The sequence below is a fragment of the Rhipicephalus sanguineus genome, chromosome 4, assembly GCF_013339695.2.
Source record: "Rhipicephalus sanguineus isolate Rsan-2018 chromosome 4, BIME_Rsan_1.4, whole genome shotgun sequence".
Classification (NCBI taxonomy): domain Eukaryota; kingdom Metazoa; phylum Arthropoda; class Arachnida; order Ixodida; family Ixodidae; genus Rhipicephalus; species Rhipicephalus sanguineus.
The window spans coordinates 115,707,061-115,724,831 of NC_051179.1; the positions used below are offsets into that span (position 1 = coordinate 115,707,061).

The 17,771-nt window shown below is 47.0% G+C and overlaps 1 protein-coding gene across 2 annotated transcripts in view; it reads right to left on the reverse strand.

The window, feature by feature from the left end:
- LOC119390608 (zinc finger FYVE domain-containing protein 21) overlaps positions 1-17,771 on the reverse strand; it is a 37,623-nt gene that overhangs the window by 14,949 nt on the left and 4,903 nt on the right. The window contains exons 4-5 of one of the 2 annotated variants that reach the window (XM_037658203.2): positions 16,804-16,913; positions 9,835-10,038 (exon numbers count right to left, since the gene is read on the reverse strand). In XM_037658203.2, the coding sequence (XP_037514131.1) occupies positions 9,953-10,038; positions 16,804-16,913 (196 nt within the window). In that variant the 3' untranslated portion in view covers positions 9,835-9,952. Of the gene's footprint in view, positions 1-9,834; positions 10,039-16,803; positions 16,914-17,771 lie in introns of those variants that run through there. The other variant, XM_037658202.2, reaches the window with a different exon arrangement.

Consider the following 17,771-nt stretch of genomic DNA (forward strand, 5'->3'; position numbering starts at 1 on the left):
TTGTGTTCAGCCTACTACACACTGCTGTAGCGCGAGTGAATTAAGTATTTATTTCTTGTTCATCTGTATAACCCCCAACAAAAAGAAAGCTTGTATGCCTGCACGATGAGTTCAAATAGCACTATGTGCACTGCGTGCTCAAATATTCATCCGAACTTCTTATTCAGTTCTCGATGAAATGTAGGACAGTTGATAGGTTTACAGGGGAAAGCTACGTGGCTGACAGCGCTTTAGCGCTACTGAGACGTTTAACACGCACACGCTTGTTTTTATTCCAGTAACAGTACACAAAGGTAACTATACAGCACGGAACGTTCTTCGATTGATTACTTGCACGACAGCAATGAAACAAAGGCCCGGTTATTTCACGGGACCAAAGCACGTTTTTCCATGCGAATAATATTCTCTGCCTTCCATCAATCTGCTATAACAACGCAACACAAACGCTAAGATAATGCAAAGAAAAAGAGATGTGGCTTCGCGTGAAATTACTACGACGTAATTGTAAAGTACGCCATTTGGGTTAATTTTGACCATCAGGCAGTGGCGTAAACCCAGAAAGATCTCAAGGGGGGACACGCACCTTGATGCCATGGCGGCCATTTTGTTTTTCATAAATATGCTTTTTATTTTTAAGTATATAACAATTAAAATAATGTTTTCAAATAAATTAAAAACAAAAAGAGGCCGGGCCTGGGCAGCCAAAGTCAGTAGCTAATATGTCATTTGGGTTAAACCGCGAAATGAAAATGCTGGCACTCTTTTTTGGTATAATGCGTAAAGGAACAGCTTTTCTTTAACTTCATCTATATCGTGTATACTGCTAGCCTTCATAGATTTACCCTGGGATATTTCTTGCAAAGCGTGTTTATATTTGATCACCAGTGTTTTTTTTAATGACGCAATTATACACGAGCAATCGCATTCATACTTCATTCGGATTTCAAGACTTCAGATTTTAGTGTTGATTTTCAGGAGAGTGCGCTGTGCTTAACTCTCGAGAATTTCAAATGTGCTGTTTGAAAGGTAAATCTTAAGGGGGTACACTTGCAAGGGGTGTCCCCCCCAGCCTGAATACAAGGGGGGTCAGGACCCCCTTGACCCCCCTATGATTTACGCCACTGCCATCAGGGCTCTTTAACGCGCACCTTAATCTAAGTATACGGGTGTCTTTGTACACATTTCGCTACAAGTTATAACTGCGCAAGGAAACTCAGTTCTGGGATTTCCGTGTCATTCCATTTTCTGTTCTGTTTAGGGGACATTTTAAGTACCGAAGTGTCAGACGTGACTTCACAGAAATATTTCTCTGTAGAAGGAACAGGACCGTACACAACTAAAGCTCGTCGCGTAACCTATAAACGACAGTCCCGAAGTTACACACGTAACCACAACGCGCAAGTGCATGAGAGCTTTTGTTTTCACCACCGAGCCTCTAAAAGGCTATATTCACATGAGATTTAATACTTAACATCTTTAGGACAACGCCAAGTGCACTTTGTAATGCGCTTGAGCCACAGAGCGGCACCTACACTGATATGACTCTCGTGAACGGAGGGTACGACGACCACACATAGCACTCTCGCCAAGTGCACTCACTGATCTTATAACAGTACATATACAGCCGATCAATATATACAGTGTAAGGAACTAGAAACGCTTAGAAAACAACACTTCCTACTACCCTACCGGCAACAATTACCACTACACCTATCAATGTTCGTCGGTAGGGAACCCATTTTTAAACATCAGTCACTGTTCGCGTTTTTTAAAGACGTCGATAGCTTTCACGTCATATACCCAGGGAATCCGTAGCACGACCTCTGAAAAGAGGTTGTTGCTACGGTAGCTATACTTGAGAAAGCACCTGCCTCCCTGCGTTTGATCTCAAAGGCCTTGAGGAGGCATTCGTGCTCCCACCATATCACTATTGTTTTACCATCATGACCATTTGCCACTCATTCTCCATGCCCCCGCCTTTAGCGCGAGGAATTTTAGGCCCCTATACAGCCAGGCAACATGACCATTGTTCAGTTTCGTTATCATGTCTTGGCGCTCTTTGGCCATCAAATGGCCCTTGCGCCAATAAGCACCATATATCATCAAGGCCAAACGCTTCTTTACATCGTGTTAGGCATACGTACGAGCAGTTAAAGTTGCACTAATGCATCGAAACAAACCGCCTTTTGAGGACCTGCATGACGTACGCGCACATGCGAACACAACGTGGCTAGCAGACGACACTAGGCTAGCAATCCACACTAGGCGCGTTTCAGCCAGAAGCCACCTGGCAGCGACTCCGCTCGATCTCGCGGCCAATAGGAGGCAGTGCAGCACTACGTAAATTGCTGCAGTGGAGATGGGGGAAATTTTTTCATTCCTCACGAGTGATACTACAACGTTTACACGTCTTTGCCAAAGTTAGGCGTTCAACCCCCCCCCCCTACCAAAAAAAAACAAAAATCCTGGGTACGGCCTTGCCAAATCCATTATCATGCCAAGTGGCACGCCTTCCTTATTATGAAATCGTTAAACATATGATGACACTGCAACATATTTGCATGTAATTTTTAAAAAGCTCTTTGAAGAATACCCAAAAAAAGTACCCTCCCCAACAAACCCTGGGCTAAGCACCCACACTTACAGAAGGGTGATATATCCGAATCATATGTACTGGTATTGGTGCAGGAATACTGAACAGCACGTACAGAATCAACTACGGAGAACCAACAGCTACAGGAACAGAGGAGTATGCGTAAGCATTCTGCCACATGCTCAGCTCCACGCATACATTGCGTCGCTTAAACAAGCAAAACCAGGACAGCAACAACAAAATAGAACAGCAGCATCAAGGATTATAGAGAAGGGTGCTTATGCATACTTAGTGGAATTTCTAAGAATTTTTCAGGAGGTTGTAACCAACTATAGCAGTAATAATGTGTGCAATTTAGGGGTGCCAAGATGAAACAAAACTGAAAGTAGGTCGACTTCACATGACACTCTCCAAAGTCTTTTTGTCCATGTGCTCATCAACAAACTCAAAGCTAATGAAATGATGTGGTCAATGCCTGTTTAAGGCACTTGCCCCCAAGTTATCTTTTCATACAAGCAAGAAGACTTGACTTTCTGACAGTGGTGCACTATGGCATGCCTCATAATTAGAGGCCGGATTTTTAGGCACTAAAAAAAGCTCGTTTTTGGCACCAAAAATAGGCAGACAAAACAACGTTTTAGGCTTCCAAAATAGTAAATATAGGCAAAATAAATTTTCACATAAGTGCAAATAATTTGAAACGAAGACGTGCGCGAGCCCTATCTACGAAAGGAAAACAAGAATTAATGTTATTGCTTAAGATCGCACAAAGGCGTTAAACAGTTGAACATAGCCGTGCAATGTGCTTTGCCCCGCACGGTTCACAGAACATGGTGTTCTGCACGGTCAGTCGAGATTCCACTGTTGCATCAACACACTCCTGGGTGTCTTCTCGGCACGACTGAGAAGGGCAGAGCACGAGCAGATAGCCAGATCGCTAAAACACCAGAAGGGAGGGATTTCTCCTATTGTCCGGGTCGAATCGCGTAGAGCCAATTTTTCCTCTGCCAGTGTATCACTGGCGGAGCCAAGGGGGAGAGGGGGCTCAACACCCCCCCCCCCCCCCGAGACTTTTCAGTTTTGCATGCGTATATATGCATGCATGCATACAAGCGCACTCACGAACATACATAGAGTATGTCTGTTATTTGATGTCATATGACAGACATTTCCTTCGTGAAGTAGAATAAACCTTCCAGTTCTAATGGCTTGAATACTAATGAGGTGTTTACCAAAAAATGGCAGGAAGTGGGAGTTTGAAGCTTGCGATGAAAAAATCCGTAAACACGGGGTGGGTGCTCGAGCCGACGTTTCGACAAGTGGACTTGTCTTCTTCAAGGCTGTAACTGATTCACTTCTGAAATCAGTTCCAGCCTTGGAAAAGACAAGTCCACTTGTCGAAACGTCGGCTTGAGCACCTACCCCCTGTTTACGGATTTTTTCATGAGGTGTTTACGTTAGATGTGGTCAACCCTGTACATTCCAGGAGGGTGTACAGGAATCTGGCAGCCTGCAGATATCTACTGGAATAAGTCGTTCAAAGACTCCCTCCGCATGTCATGGCCAGGGTTCATGAGGAAGGGAGAGAAGACTCCTCAAGATAATACCCAGAAAAAAACCAAGATAATACCCAGAAGGAGAAGACTCCTCAAGACAATACCCAGAAGGAAATAATAAAGCCACTAATTAAAAGCGCCATAGTTTAGACATCCCGAGGTGCCTACTGAAGTGCAAGTTGATGAGAGTAAGCTACACTTGAGCATATAAAAAGCGCTAAGAAAATCTTGGAGTACCCGTCAAAGTGCAAGTTGATAAAAGTACCGCATTTTTTGGTGTATAAGACGAGGCTTTATTTCTGTTGCTGAGCCTTTTGCAACAGTGCACCTTATCAATGCAAAACGTCGTGCGCACTTGCAGAACCAATATGTCCATTTTTTATTCTCAAGTATGATAAACAGTGCACAACAGCATTCTTAAAAATAAATTCCACCTTAGTGATCACGGTGGAGTGACCGTGGCCTCATATGTTGGTCACTTGCTGTTTAGAAGTCTTACAAGCTTTTTCTTGAAGTCACCAGGCAAAAGGTAACTGACCACATGTAGAGTAAGCAGAAAAGGCTGTGGACAGTAGATTTCTTTGAATATCTTTTAGTCATTTCATCCTAACATTTTTCAGTCAACAAATGCCTGGGTCTTGCTTCACACATTATTTACAGTTTGATAGGCAACAGTTTGACAGTGTTTCATCGGTGTCCTAGCAACTAGCAATATGAATGATTCATGTCTTCCTGTACTTGCATTTGTGCTGAGGCTCCATAAGCAGATGAAACAACCATCTGCTCAGGACAGACACACCAATGAATTGACTCTAAGATTCATTTAGTGGAGCAATGAGACGGTGCTTCATAGTACCAACTCACGGCATGATTATATGAAGTTGTCACAAAATGATTACTTCCCACAGAGTATGATGCAATTGAGCTACCCATGCTTTGTGCACCCAAAACAGCAGCGAACCTTTTCAGAAAGTCACATGTGCCCATAGTGGCAGCCTAACGAAGAGTATTTATATGGCTGTTGTGATATGCACAATCGTCGTCTAGTCTTCTTACACTGTTCTAGGTCAGCAACCACTCTGAAAGTTTCCTGGTTTTCCTCGCAGAACTGCTACTATGAGAGCTGCGGCCACACAGCTAAGTAGACAATCTCCAGTGCTGGTACGATGATGTTGATATTGCTGGAGGCAGCACTTGTAGAGCTGCAGTCGCACACCAGTGAGCCCACTATGGTTGTGTACATTCTCCTACAGAACAGACGCTTCAGCATGCCTTGTGAAATGTGATATTTGGTGCCAATTCCTGGTAGAGCGGTGCACCAAGTCAAGCGTGACAAGGCTGGGTGCCGGTGATTATGTTATTATACTTCAAGCAGATTAGTGCCTGTGTACAAGCGATGGTGCCGTCAAAGGCATTGTAGCAGAAGGGCGCTATCCAGTGCTGTAGCAATGCGTCCCAGGTAATGATGAATTTAGAGTGGCGCAGGTGGCCACTGTGCTGCAGATCTTGCTTGACCAGTGGCCAGGCTTCAGATAGTGCCAGATCAACATGGCGTGACAAAGAGGTAAATGAGAGGAATGAAGTGAGAGAAGGTGATGGGACGAAGGCTGGCCATGGCGCTTATACGTCCCAACTGGCTCTTCTACAGACGTTCAACTGATAGGCTCTGGAACGCATTCCAGGCTGCCACAGGCACAAAGTAAAGGTAAAGCATCGCAGTAAAGCACCAAACAGAAGTGCATGCTAGGCTTGCACATCACATGCTCCATGTCCTCTTCTAAAATGCCCAGATGCGCGTACCAAGTTCCATTACACATTAAGAGATGTGACAAACTATGGCACACAAGCAGGGCCTTCCAGTGTTGTAGTTCTAGCGCTGCCAAAGTGGCTGCCATACTGTAGGGAGCCAAGGCCATGGAGAAAGAATATACAGGAAAGGAAAGTCAGCTGCTTTCTGCGCCGACATAGTGTCACGTCGACGAGTGGTGGCAGACATCGTGACAGCGCCACCTACAGAACCACGGCTGAGTTTCCGCGCTGGCGCGGCAGACACGTGAAGCATGGAGCCAGTTCTTGTCGTCTGCTTGCGCGTCGCTGCTCGGTGCTTGAGTGCTTGCCTTTCATTATGCAAACCATATCAGTGCATAGCTCAAGTAGACTGGCTGAACATGACGCCCATCGCTAAAGGAGATGGCAAACATTACGTGTTTTCACTAAGCTAGCCGGAGCGCTGTGGTAGAGAGACCAACTGACCGCCACAATTTCACGAAGCTGTCCACAAACACTACGGGCAGTTTGCTTTAATTCGTTCAAATTCGCATGCTTCAGCAAACATATAATGTGTATGAAAATGGCATAAAATATACGCTCATGATAAAAAAAAAATGCCCTGGAGCCTGCCTGCAGAAACGTGAATAACGGAGTTTCTTACACATTTGAACAAAAAAAAAAGTAATTCTCACGTGTCCACACTCTTCTGGCAAGTGTTTTGTTTTGGAACTTCGTGATAACAATTCTTCAATCTCGAGCTACAACAAACAAATACGAAAAGCTGAAAGGCACGCCTCATTCTTGACGGAGCTTACACGGTTTGAAGCCATTTGGATGTTCTTACTATGTTCGCCGAGGACTGTTAAGGAGTACTCTCCACCTTCGCTCGTTTGGCGCTGCTTTAATGGGTAATTTATTTCAGGGATCTTTCGGTCGGTTCCTGGTTTCTTTGCTGGGCACAAGTCAGGTAAAACATCCTTAAAAAAGCAAGGTACCGCGCCAAGGAGCAACAAGAAGTTTGGCTCGTCAAGGATCTCCGAGCACCCAAGCTTAGCGTAGTATTACACCTGCTGACCATTCTGCTGCGAAAATACTTTTCGTAAACGTAGTCACTTTCTGTCCATCCTCGATCCTCTCTTCCGAAAGCTCTCGCCCATTCTTGCCGGCATTCACGGTCAGTTGGAGCGTTGAAAGTTCGAACATTTTCAGCGCAGGACTTATATCCGCATTTACAGTTGGGGACGAACCACCAGCGCCTCTCAATTATTAGCAAACGCTTACAAAGTCAACACTTACATCGCAGAGTAGCAGCAGGGAAACTGGCGTACTTACAAAGTATTGATTCTCACTGCTTGAAGCAAGCAGCAGACGTTGTTCTGCTGTTCCGCTGGTTCACGTCTGCTCAAATGTACGTTTCCTTTCCCTGTGCAGTTGTCCTGTATCGCATTGATCGGCATTTTTTATGGCACAATCTAATGAACCAGAACAAATGCTCGTCTCTGATTATGTCGAAGAACTAACAAATCGATCGCCAAGCTACACCACGCGTGATTTTTGGCATGTGCCTGGCTACAATTGCAGATCATCTGCTTTTTTCTAAGTCTGCCAGTTTCTTCCTTCCACTGTCGCCAGAAAAGCATCTGATCAAAGATATAAATACTAAAAAATAATGGCACTAAGATGCTCTACATATGTGCTTTATTTTCTTGGGGCAAACCAAGCTGGCGAAAAACATTTATGGCGGCATCCTATAGTGCATTGCAATGGGCCAGTAGCAGATGCAGCAGATGACGCCCAAGTGCTGTCGGAGACCGCGGGTGCACGCACTCTCCTACTGCGGGAAAAAAAAGGAATTCCTTGCGTCGCCGCAAGGTGCACTGTGCATATATTTGCCAACCTCCTCTCCCAGGGAGAGGTTATCAAAGCACACGCTCATGCTGGCCTCTGGCCCATAGTTTCCCATCCTGTCTTTCTTCCTCCGTGGCCAAGGCACACAAAGTATGCCAGATACCACGGTAGCATTGCCCCAAGCAGCAGCTGTAGTGCGTTCGAATGAGTCCCTTTTAGCATTTGCTTTGGAAAGCCTATCTTTTTGTTACATGCAAGTTCACGTCAGATTAACAATGTATACATATCAACCCAAGCCCTACAGGTAAACACAAGCACTTGTGCAAGTGCTGTGCCCATGACAACAATCTGCAAGATTATTTGTCATTGCAGATTGACGCCGATTAAAAAAAGATCATCGCAAAAACATCTACTTCGTAGATCAGCAAAGCTGAGTTCCGGTAATGTAACAACATCCTAAAATTGCTCAGTGCTGTAAAAAAAGAGTTGCTTAATAATAATTTACATGTGAGTATCTATGCTCATGAAAGTTACCTAGCTCGATTTTAACACTTCAACACTTATCTAAATTTCCCCTTCTATTGTATGTGTGTAATACCAGTGTCACAGTCATCTTTGATCGCAATTGGGCCTAATCTGGATGTAATTTTACTATTATGATTGGCTCCTTTATTCATGCTGTGGAAGGAAGCCAATCACTGCTCAGAAATGTGATCCTGATCAGGTTCAACTGCAATCAGCAGTGCATTGTGTGACACTTGTATAAATAAAGCCACCATAAGGCACCGCAGTGTCACTGCCTACATTGCATAATGTTTAATTACAAGCCGGTTCATTGATAACGCTAGCACATGGTAATTTCTTTTTTTGTCATTTTCATGACACTGCAAGCGACAAAGGAGGAAGACTGCCAGCATTCCGCTCATGAAAAATGAAATAACAAAGCACAGGGCATGTAGCTGCTTTTGGTGCATTTGTTACCAATATATGATAAGGTACCGAATCTTGTCGAGGTGGCAAATAATTAGCGGCAATTCTATTTTTTTTTATGACACCACGATGCACATAAGCTATACTAATGCACATGTCCAGGCATTGTTCCACAAGCAATGCATTTATTCTCATGTGATAGCAATAATCATCGTTAAATAGCTTTGTTTGGTATATAGCACAGCTAGATGCCAATTTTACTTTTCTGACAGTCTATTTCTATAATGTTATTTCTCCCTGTATTGTCATGGTGAATAATATGGTTATCCAAAGCGCAAGTCGTAGAGCAAGCACATACTTAGGTGACCTTGTGTCCGGCAAAACAAAGAACACTCACAGTGCAATGATAACAGCACGTACAGTCGTCAAAAATCTTATCTACGGATCTAGCACAGTGGCTATTTATACACGAGTCACAGTACACACCAGCATAATTGCTGGTGCTCCTGTACGTTTTAGAATGTACTCCACTATTCACGTCATGGAGGTTATCTGATAAGGCCAACCGAAAACATTAGAGAGGGTTCCGGTAAGTCTAGATACTGGAGCACTGCACGGGCCATGATTCTTGGCCCAGGCCCGGCAATCATTGAAGTTTACCCGCCCGAACCCAGCCCGGTGACTCAAAGTGGGACCCAGGCCCCGCCCAAACCCAAAAAATTTCACCTACCCGGCCCGACCACAAATCGGGCCCGAGACAATAATCTAGGTGGTGTCGCCCACACGTGAAATCGACCGCAAGGCATTTTAAGTAAATCTCTATGTTTTGTTCGCACATGCTCCACTAACAAGTATGCTTTAACCTACGGTAATTCCTTGTACAAAAGGGCCTCACGGTGGTAGCAGTTGACCGGACATAATGGGTACGATGAACGGTTAATCGGCAGCGGTACACTGTACCGATTTTTTATGCAAATCTAATGGGAATCATCAAGAGCGTTTGGCAGGAGATATTGTGGCAGGAAAAAAAAGTGATATGCAGTGTGACTTCAGTTTCAACAGGGAATGCAATAAGAACAGAGTACACAGAGAAGAAATGCTGTCTTCATTGTGTTTTTATTGCGCTCTCCATTGAAATTTTAAGCATGCTCTACCAACAAACCCAGTCATGCACCCTTCCGGATATGTAGCACCTGTTTTCAGCATAGTAACACCTTGCCACAGCAAGAGAAACAGAGAAAGAAAGCCAAATTTATTACCTTCGTTGTAAATACGCTAGCCTAGATAAAATTATAGCGAGTCCCGTGCACCACGTGTACTTTTCGAAATACGTATAAACAGCTGAAAGGAAGAAAGAAAAGCTATTTGTCACAGCATTCTTTTCATATATCACACACTGCTAGTTATATGCAGCCTATAAGTTTTTTGTGGCATAGTTTACAGTTTATTTCTCCACGTGTCATTGCATGAAAAGTCAAGTTCTCAAGAGATTCCGGCTGTAAGCAGGCCATGCACTGTTGCATCAGATATCCTGCCATGCTAAAGTTTCTTGCAGTGCTTGTGCTAGCCACAGGAATGCGTAAAATCTGCCTTGCAAATTGTGAAGGCGTTGGCAGTTGTTGTTCTTCGACTTCTACCACTCGAGCACATTTCGGACGTCTCTGCGGACCTCTGCAGGATGAACATGGCCGTCCAGCTCATCCATTCATTTCTCTTGTTCCCAAACGTGGTGCCACTCTTCAATAAGAGTCTGTAAAACACCTCTTTGATGGCTTCTCCTTGCAGGTTTCAGCAGTGTATGTTATGCCCAGTTTGTACCGTGCTAATTTTTTTTTTTTTCATATTATAATGGTGTATGCTTTCCTAATGATGTTGTACTGGTAGAAGATGGTAACTGGACTACACAGGTAAGACTGGCAGGTGGTCGACGAAGAGATTTCGACCTATTTTCGTGGTTCGTTTCAGTTTGGCAATAAAGGCGCGAATAAGCTTCTCGACGCTTACTCATTGGATGCATATGGTTCGAGGTAAGGGGACATCAACCGGCACGAAATTCATAATTGTCTTTTTGCAAGCAAGATATTTCGTCAAGTAAATATTGCCACGCCCACTTCTTGTCTTGTTTTGATGTATTCGGGTTTGACCGGCAGGGACGGTTATGAACGCTCGACGCTGTCCGCGAAGTAATGTTCTAGAAGCGTCGCGATTGTTGTAGATCGGTTTGTTAAGATTGCGCGCCGCACGCGAATGTTCCAGCTTTGTCTAGAGATAACGCTGCCACCAGCGATATTGCTGGAAAGCTCGATAGCGCCTGTATAAAAGCCGACGAGCTTGATCGCTTGTCAGTTGATCGACGGACGAAGCCCTGTTCGCCGCTATCATTGTACAGCGTGTATTGCTGTAGTTCTAGTTCTCATTTTCCCGGCCACAAGTTCGGCCAAATAAACAGTTTCAATCTGCAAACGCCGTCTGCTGTCTTCGTCGACGTCACGACCACGTGACATCTGGTGGAGGTGCTGCTTCATGATCCGGACACCACCGCGGAGCGCTGACCCAAGCCCAAGCCGCGAAGAAGACGACTCTAAGGACAACCCGAATCCTCGAACCAGCCGCCGGCAGAAGGGACTACAGCCAGAGTACGGGCTCCTTCCCGAAAACGCCAGGCAGCCGAAGACCGTCACATCGACCGCCGAGACGATGACTGACGCAGTGCCCCCTACGGCGATCGTGATGCAGCCACCCAGGGAGCCGCCGACGTTCCGTGGTTCGCCATGTGAAGACCCCGAGACTTGGCTCGAGACCTTTGAAAGGGTCTCAACATTTAATAACTGGAACTGCGAGGACAAGCTGCGCCACGTATACTTCTACCTAGAAGACGCCGCGAGGATGTGGTTCGAGAACCGGGAATCCGCCCTACAAACATGGGATCTCTTTCGGACGACGTTCCTAAGCACGTTCACGAGCGTGGTGCGCAAGGAACGGGCCGCGGCTATGCTGGAGACCCGTGTGCAGCTGCCCAATGAAAATATTGCCATCTACACGGAAGAGGTGAATCGCCTGTTTCGACACGCCGACCCAAGTATGCCCGAAGAGAAGAAAGTAAGGTTCCTCATGCGGGGTGTCAAACAGGAACTCTTCGCTGGATTGATAAGGAACCCGCCGAAGACGGTCGCTGAATTCGCATCGGAGGCTTCCACGATCGAGAAAACGCTTGAGATGCGAACGCGGCAATACAACCGCAGCTTCTCGGCTACAAGCTACGCCGACGTTCAAGCCCTAGGACCCGCCGACCTGCGTGAGACGATTCGAGCAATCGTGCAAGAGGAGTTGAGAAAAATTCTACCTCCGTCGCAACCTCAAGTAGAGTCCATCGCCGACGTCGTGCGCCAGGAGATCCAGCATTCACTCGGCGCGCCTCAGCTAGCAGAGCCGCAGCCGCAAGCTATTAGCTATGCTGCTGCAGCCCGCCGTCATGCTCCTCCTCCACGCCTCCGCCAAGACGCCACACCGCCGCAGTACCGTCGCCAGACGCCGCCGCCTCCACCGACGCCCTACCGACCACCTGTCGGCCAGCGCAGCACCCCGAGGAAGACCGATGTCTGGCGTGCCCCCGACAACCGCCCGCTCTGCTACCACTGCGGAGAGGCCGGCCACACGTACCGCCGCTGCCAGTACCGACAGATGGGACTACGGGGATTCGCTATCAACGCGCCGCGCCCGCAGCCAGGCGAACGGCCGCGCGACATCGACGACTACCTCACCGGAACACAGTGGCAAGAACGACGACCTTCCCGCTCGCCGTCGCCCGGCCGCTACATGTCACCGCACCGCCGGCCGTACACTGGCCCAAACTGGGGCCGGTCGCCTAGCCCGTATCCGGAAAACTAAGGGCAGCAACCGATGGAGGTGCGGTTGCTGTACGACGAACTCCCGAAGATCCTCCGCCGCCGACGACGACGCCGCGACGAAACCTTCAGAACACGACGCGAACCAGACAGACCCCTGACGACGAAATCTCGCGGTCTGAAGAAGACCCGACGACGCAAAATGGAAGCGGCGGAACACACCGACGCAGCCGTGACCCCACGCCACGACCTAACTGCAACGCGAGACGACGAACTAGCGACCTCGACGTTCTTATCGACGGCCACAGCGTCACAGCCCTCGTCGACACCGGAGCCGACTATTCTGTCTTTAGTGGACCGTTCGCCACCAAGCTGAAGAAAGTAAAGACCGCTTGGAGTGGACCCGAAATCCGGACAGCTGGAGGCCACCTGATAACGCCGATTGGTGTCTGCACGGCGAGAGTCACCATCAATAACCAGACTTATCCTGCGAGCTTTGTAATCCTACAAAACTGCTCCAGGGATGTGATACTTGGAATGGACTTCCTAAGTGACCACGGCGCCGTCATCGACCGGAGGTCTGAGTCGATAACACTGAACTCGGACAAAGCGCTCCCACCCCACGCGATGCCAGGCAACCATGAATTGAATGTGATAGAAGAGCAGGTGACCACATGTGACCATTCCGCCGCGCTCCAGCGTCATTATTTCCGTCGGCACCGAAAAACCTGCGAACCTTGAAGGCGTCATCGAGGGTGATCAGCACCTACTCCTGAACCGTCAAATATGCGTCGCACGAGGTATAGCCGAGTTGCGTGACGATAAAGCAAAAGTAGTGCTGACAAACTTCAGCCACGAATATAGGCACCTCAACTTTGGTACGACGGTTGCCTACATCGACGAATGTGTAGCCGCCAGCGATGCTTTCGCCCTCTTCGATGCTGCCGAACCTGCTTCGATGAATAGAGGTCCCGAACCGGATTTTGACGTCAACCCGATCCTTTCGAAGGCCAAGCAAGACCAGCTCAAAACCCTGCTCTTGCAATACAAGGACTGTTTCTCGTCGTCATCGCGGGTCCGACAAACGCCCCTGGCGAAGCACCGCATTTTAACAGAAGAAAATTCTCGACCACTCCGTCAGAGCCCCTACAGAGTTTCTACTCGAGAGCGCGACGCGATAAAGAAACAAGTCGACGAGATGCTACGCGACAACATCATCCAACCGTCCAAGAGTCCGTGGGCGTCACCCGTGGTGTTAGTGAAGAAGAAGGACGGGACACTGCGCTTCTGCGTTGATTATCGGCGCCTGAACAAAATCACGAAGAAGGACGTGTACCCCCTCCCACGAATAGACGACACCCTGGATCGACTTCACAACGCGACGTACTTTTCGTCGATGGACCTCAAGACCGGCTACTGGCAAATCGAAGTCGACAAGAGAGACCGAGAAAAGACTGCCTTTATAACACCCGACGGCCTCTTTGAGTTCAAGGTCATGCCTTTCGGTCTTTGCTCGGCACCTGCGACATTCCAGCGTGTCATGGACACCGTACTGGCCGGATTGAAGTGGCAGAAGTGGCAGACCACCTACCTACAGCGCGCCGAAGAAGCACGACAGCTCGCCCGCCTACGGATCAAGAACCAGCAGACGACTGACAGTCGGCGCTACAACCTTCGACGACGCCACATGGAATACCAGCCCGGTGACCGTGTATGGGTATGGACGCCAATACGTTGACGAGGACTTAGTGAGAAGCTTCTTCGACGATACTTCGGACCGTACAGGGTACTTCGACGCCTCGGCGCACTCGACTATGAGGTTGTCCCTGACGGCATTACGAACTCTCAGCGGCGCCGTGCGTGACCTGAAATCGTCCATGTCGTGCGCCTTAAGCCGTTTTTTGCGCGTTAGCGAGCCTGGGGACTCTATCTTTTCCTTTGTTATTGTAATTTAGTTGTGTATGCACTTGTTTTTTCCTCTTCTATGTTCTTTCACAAGCATCGGGACGATGCTTTTTCAGAGGGGGGCAATGCCACGCCCACTTGTCTTGTTTTGATGTATTCGGGTTTGACCGGCAGGGACGGTTATCAACGCTTGACGCTGTCCGCGAAGTAATGTTCTAGAAGCGTCGCGATTGTTGTAGATCGGTTTGTTAAGATTGCGCACCGCACGCGAATGTTCCAGCTTTGTCTAGAGATAACGCCGCCACCAGCGATATTGCTGGAAAGCTCGATAGCGCCTGTATAAAAGCCGACGCGCTTGATCGCTTGTCAGTTGATCGACGGACGACGCCCTGTTCGCCGCTATCATTGTACAGCGTGTATTGCTGTAGTTCTAGTTCTCATTTTCCCGGCCACAAGTTCGGCCAAATAAACAGTTTCAATCTGCAAACGCCGTCTGCTGTCTTCGTCCACGTCACGACCACGTGACAATATACTTTGCCCCACACCTTGTTTAATGGACCTATGCTATTCCTGCACATTCCAACATCATTTCTGCAGTATCATGTAGCTCTTGCACCATATAGCTAGACAAGACAAAAGCTGAGACGTTAACAATGTGGGCACACAAAGCAGGCTGTGCATGTCCATGTCACGTTACATGACCACTGGGAGCCATGATGGAGCCATGAAAAAAGAATGCATCTTTATACAAATAAATTTATTATATTACATTCATTGCTGCGATTACAAAATAACATTTGGGATATAAAATAATGCAATGCATTTAATAAAGAACACAATAGTGAGATGTTGACTACATAAGTGCCTGGTCTAATTACATTTAGCTCGCCCATTTCAGATAAATCAAGTAGCCCCATACGCAAGAAGCAAAAGAAGTTCAGTGCTTGTACCTCAAAACTTCTTCAAATAACTTGCCCCACATAAAAAAAGCGTTTTTGTTTAAGATAAAACATGTAGAACATATATGTATGCACAAAGTATGTGGAACAATTTTAAGAACTGAGCAAAGTCGAAGCCCGGCCCGACCCTATGCCCGGAGCTTCAGGTCTGAGCCCAGCCCGGGTTTGCCGTGAAAACTACATTACCCGGCCTGGCCCGTGGGCCAGGCCGTGCTCGTGTTTTCGGGTAGGCCCGAGCCCGTGCAGTGCTCTAATCCAAACAGAGCTTGCACCTGACAATGACATGTATCACAGTTTCAGCCATTGAAACCCCGTCACAGCAAAAACAAACGCCAGGCCTGAGCTGAAACCGCAGCACAGTCACAGCGAAAGCTGGAAGAGCGGTGTTTCTAGAGCCCGTTGTACGCTCTCTTGGGGCTACACAACAAGTACACTAGAAAGGTACCCACTACGCCATAAATAACAATTTTTGTGAAGTTGGGAAGCACCTACGAAGCCATTATTCGTCATTCTGCGGAGAAGCGAGGCACCAGCTACACGTCTGTAAGGCATTATGTGCACTTTGTTGACGCGACGACTTATGTGAATTATGTGCACTTTGTTGACGCGACGACTTATGTGAATTATGTGCACTTTGTTGACGCGAAGAACTTTACTGAGACCCCGAGGAAATGGATCATGCGCTTATGGGCTTCCTTGGCAACTAATACAAGTGCACTTGCGAGGAACCCACTACCCTATAAATCATTGTAATTTTTGAGAAGTAGGGCAGCAGGCACTGTGCCATTTTTCGTCATTCTACGGAGAGCCGTGGTACCTGCTAAACGCATGTAAGGCATTATGCGCACTTCGTTGATGCTGTGCCTGATGACGATGAAGAATTATGGCAGAGCCCTTTGTAATGGGTTGGAAGCATTCAACAACCTACTCGTTGCGCAATTCGCATTGTGTGACGCCTGGTTACAGAATTCGCGTTGTGCGACGCTTGGTGCTTATTTTACTCTTCTACCACGCTATATTACATATGCTAATGTGGTTCCTTCCCGACATGAAGCCTGTATAGGACCTTTTGCAAAGCAGTTTCAAGCACCGGTATGGCTCAGAGGTTGAATACCGGGCTCCCACGCAGAGGGCCCAGGTTCGAACCTCGTTCCATCCTGGAACTTTTTTCTTATTTCGTTTTTTTTCTTATTTCGAGCGATACTGGTTACGGACACCGGCGGCGGCGGCGGACAACTACGGCACCAAAAACGGCCGGTGAAATGATCTCATAACAGCTTTCGCTGTAAAAGAAAGGTGAGTGCACATGCCAATGTTGAAGAAAAGCACATGCTCTACGAAGAAGCAGCTGTATAAACACAGAAAAGCACAACAGGTTAGCAGGTATAGAAACTCACTCGAGTCAGTCATTCCAGGGCTGTTAGGCCTGAGGATACGGTAAGTGCATATGCTGGCCAGGGGGATTTCCATGCACTCCTTGCTCTGAACATTTTCCAGCTCAAGGATACTGCAAAGACAAAGAACACCACAGAGTGCCGTGAAAAATGTGCGTTGCGAAAGAACCAGTGCTGCAGAAATGGAAGCAATAACTCCCAGTACGTTGCACTGTACTGACTGCTCAAGCATACTGGGCACTTTGCTTAAAAAAGCAGTCATGACGCAGTCGTCTTACTAATGTCAATTTATCGCTATAACTGAAAGTAGAAACCTGCAAGGTTTCTGCTTTCAGTTATAGCGATAATTACTTTCACCTTTTCCTTGGTAAGGCCAAGGAAAAGGGGAAAAAATAGGTTTTGTAGGGACCCCCGTCTAACAAGGAGGGTTTCGGCAGAGCGTTCGCATATTTTTCGGGACGAGAATTGCCGTAGAAGACTGATTACAACTTAATTTTGGGAAAAAAGTAATTGATTACACTGGTAATCAATTATAAGAACTTATAATTGAATTACCCAGAATGTTACTGCTTCGAAAAAGTAATTGATTATACTTCAAATTACAAAAACATTTACAAAAAATTTACTACAAGTAATCGATTACTTGTAATGCGTTACGTACAACTATGGTTGAAAACCACAGACACGCACATGAAAGAAAAGTTGCAGAGGTTCCCTAAGCATATTCTCATGAGATGAGAACACGAAAGCATTTCTTTTGGCTAGGTTGTTACGGAGGAGTGCTGCGAAGCAGTGTTGCTAAGTCGTGTTGAAGGCCAACTGATATACTGTGAACAAGGGTGAGATCCTTTTGTAGATCCTACGTGAATGTACACGTGTTGCAAACTGCACGGTCATGCACAGCACAGACTATTCCTATGCACTTTCCTTCTTCCCTTTGAGGTGGGACTTCCCCTTCTGTGGGGATTCCC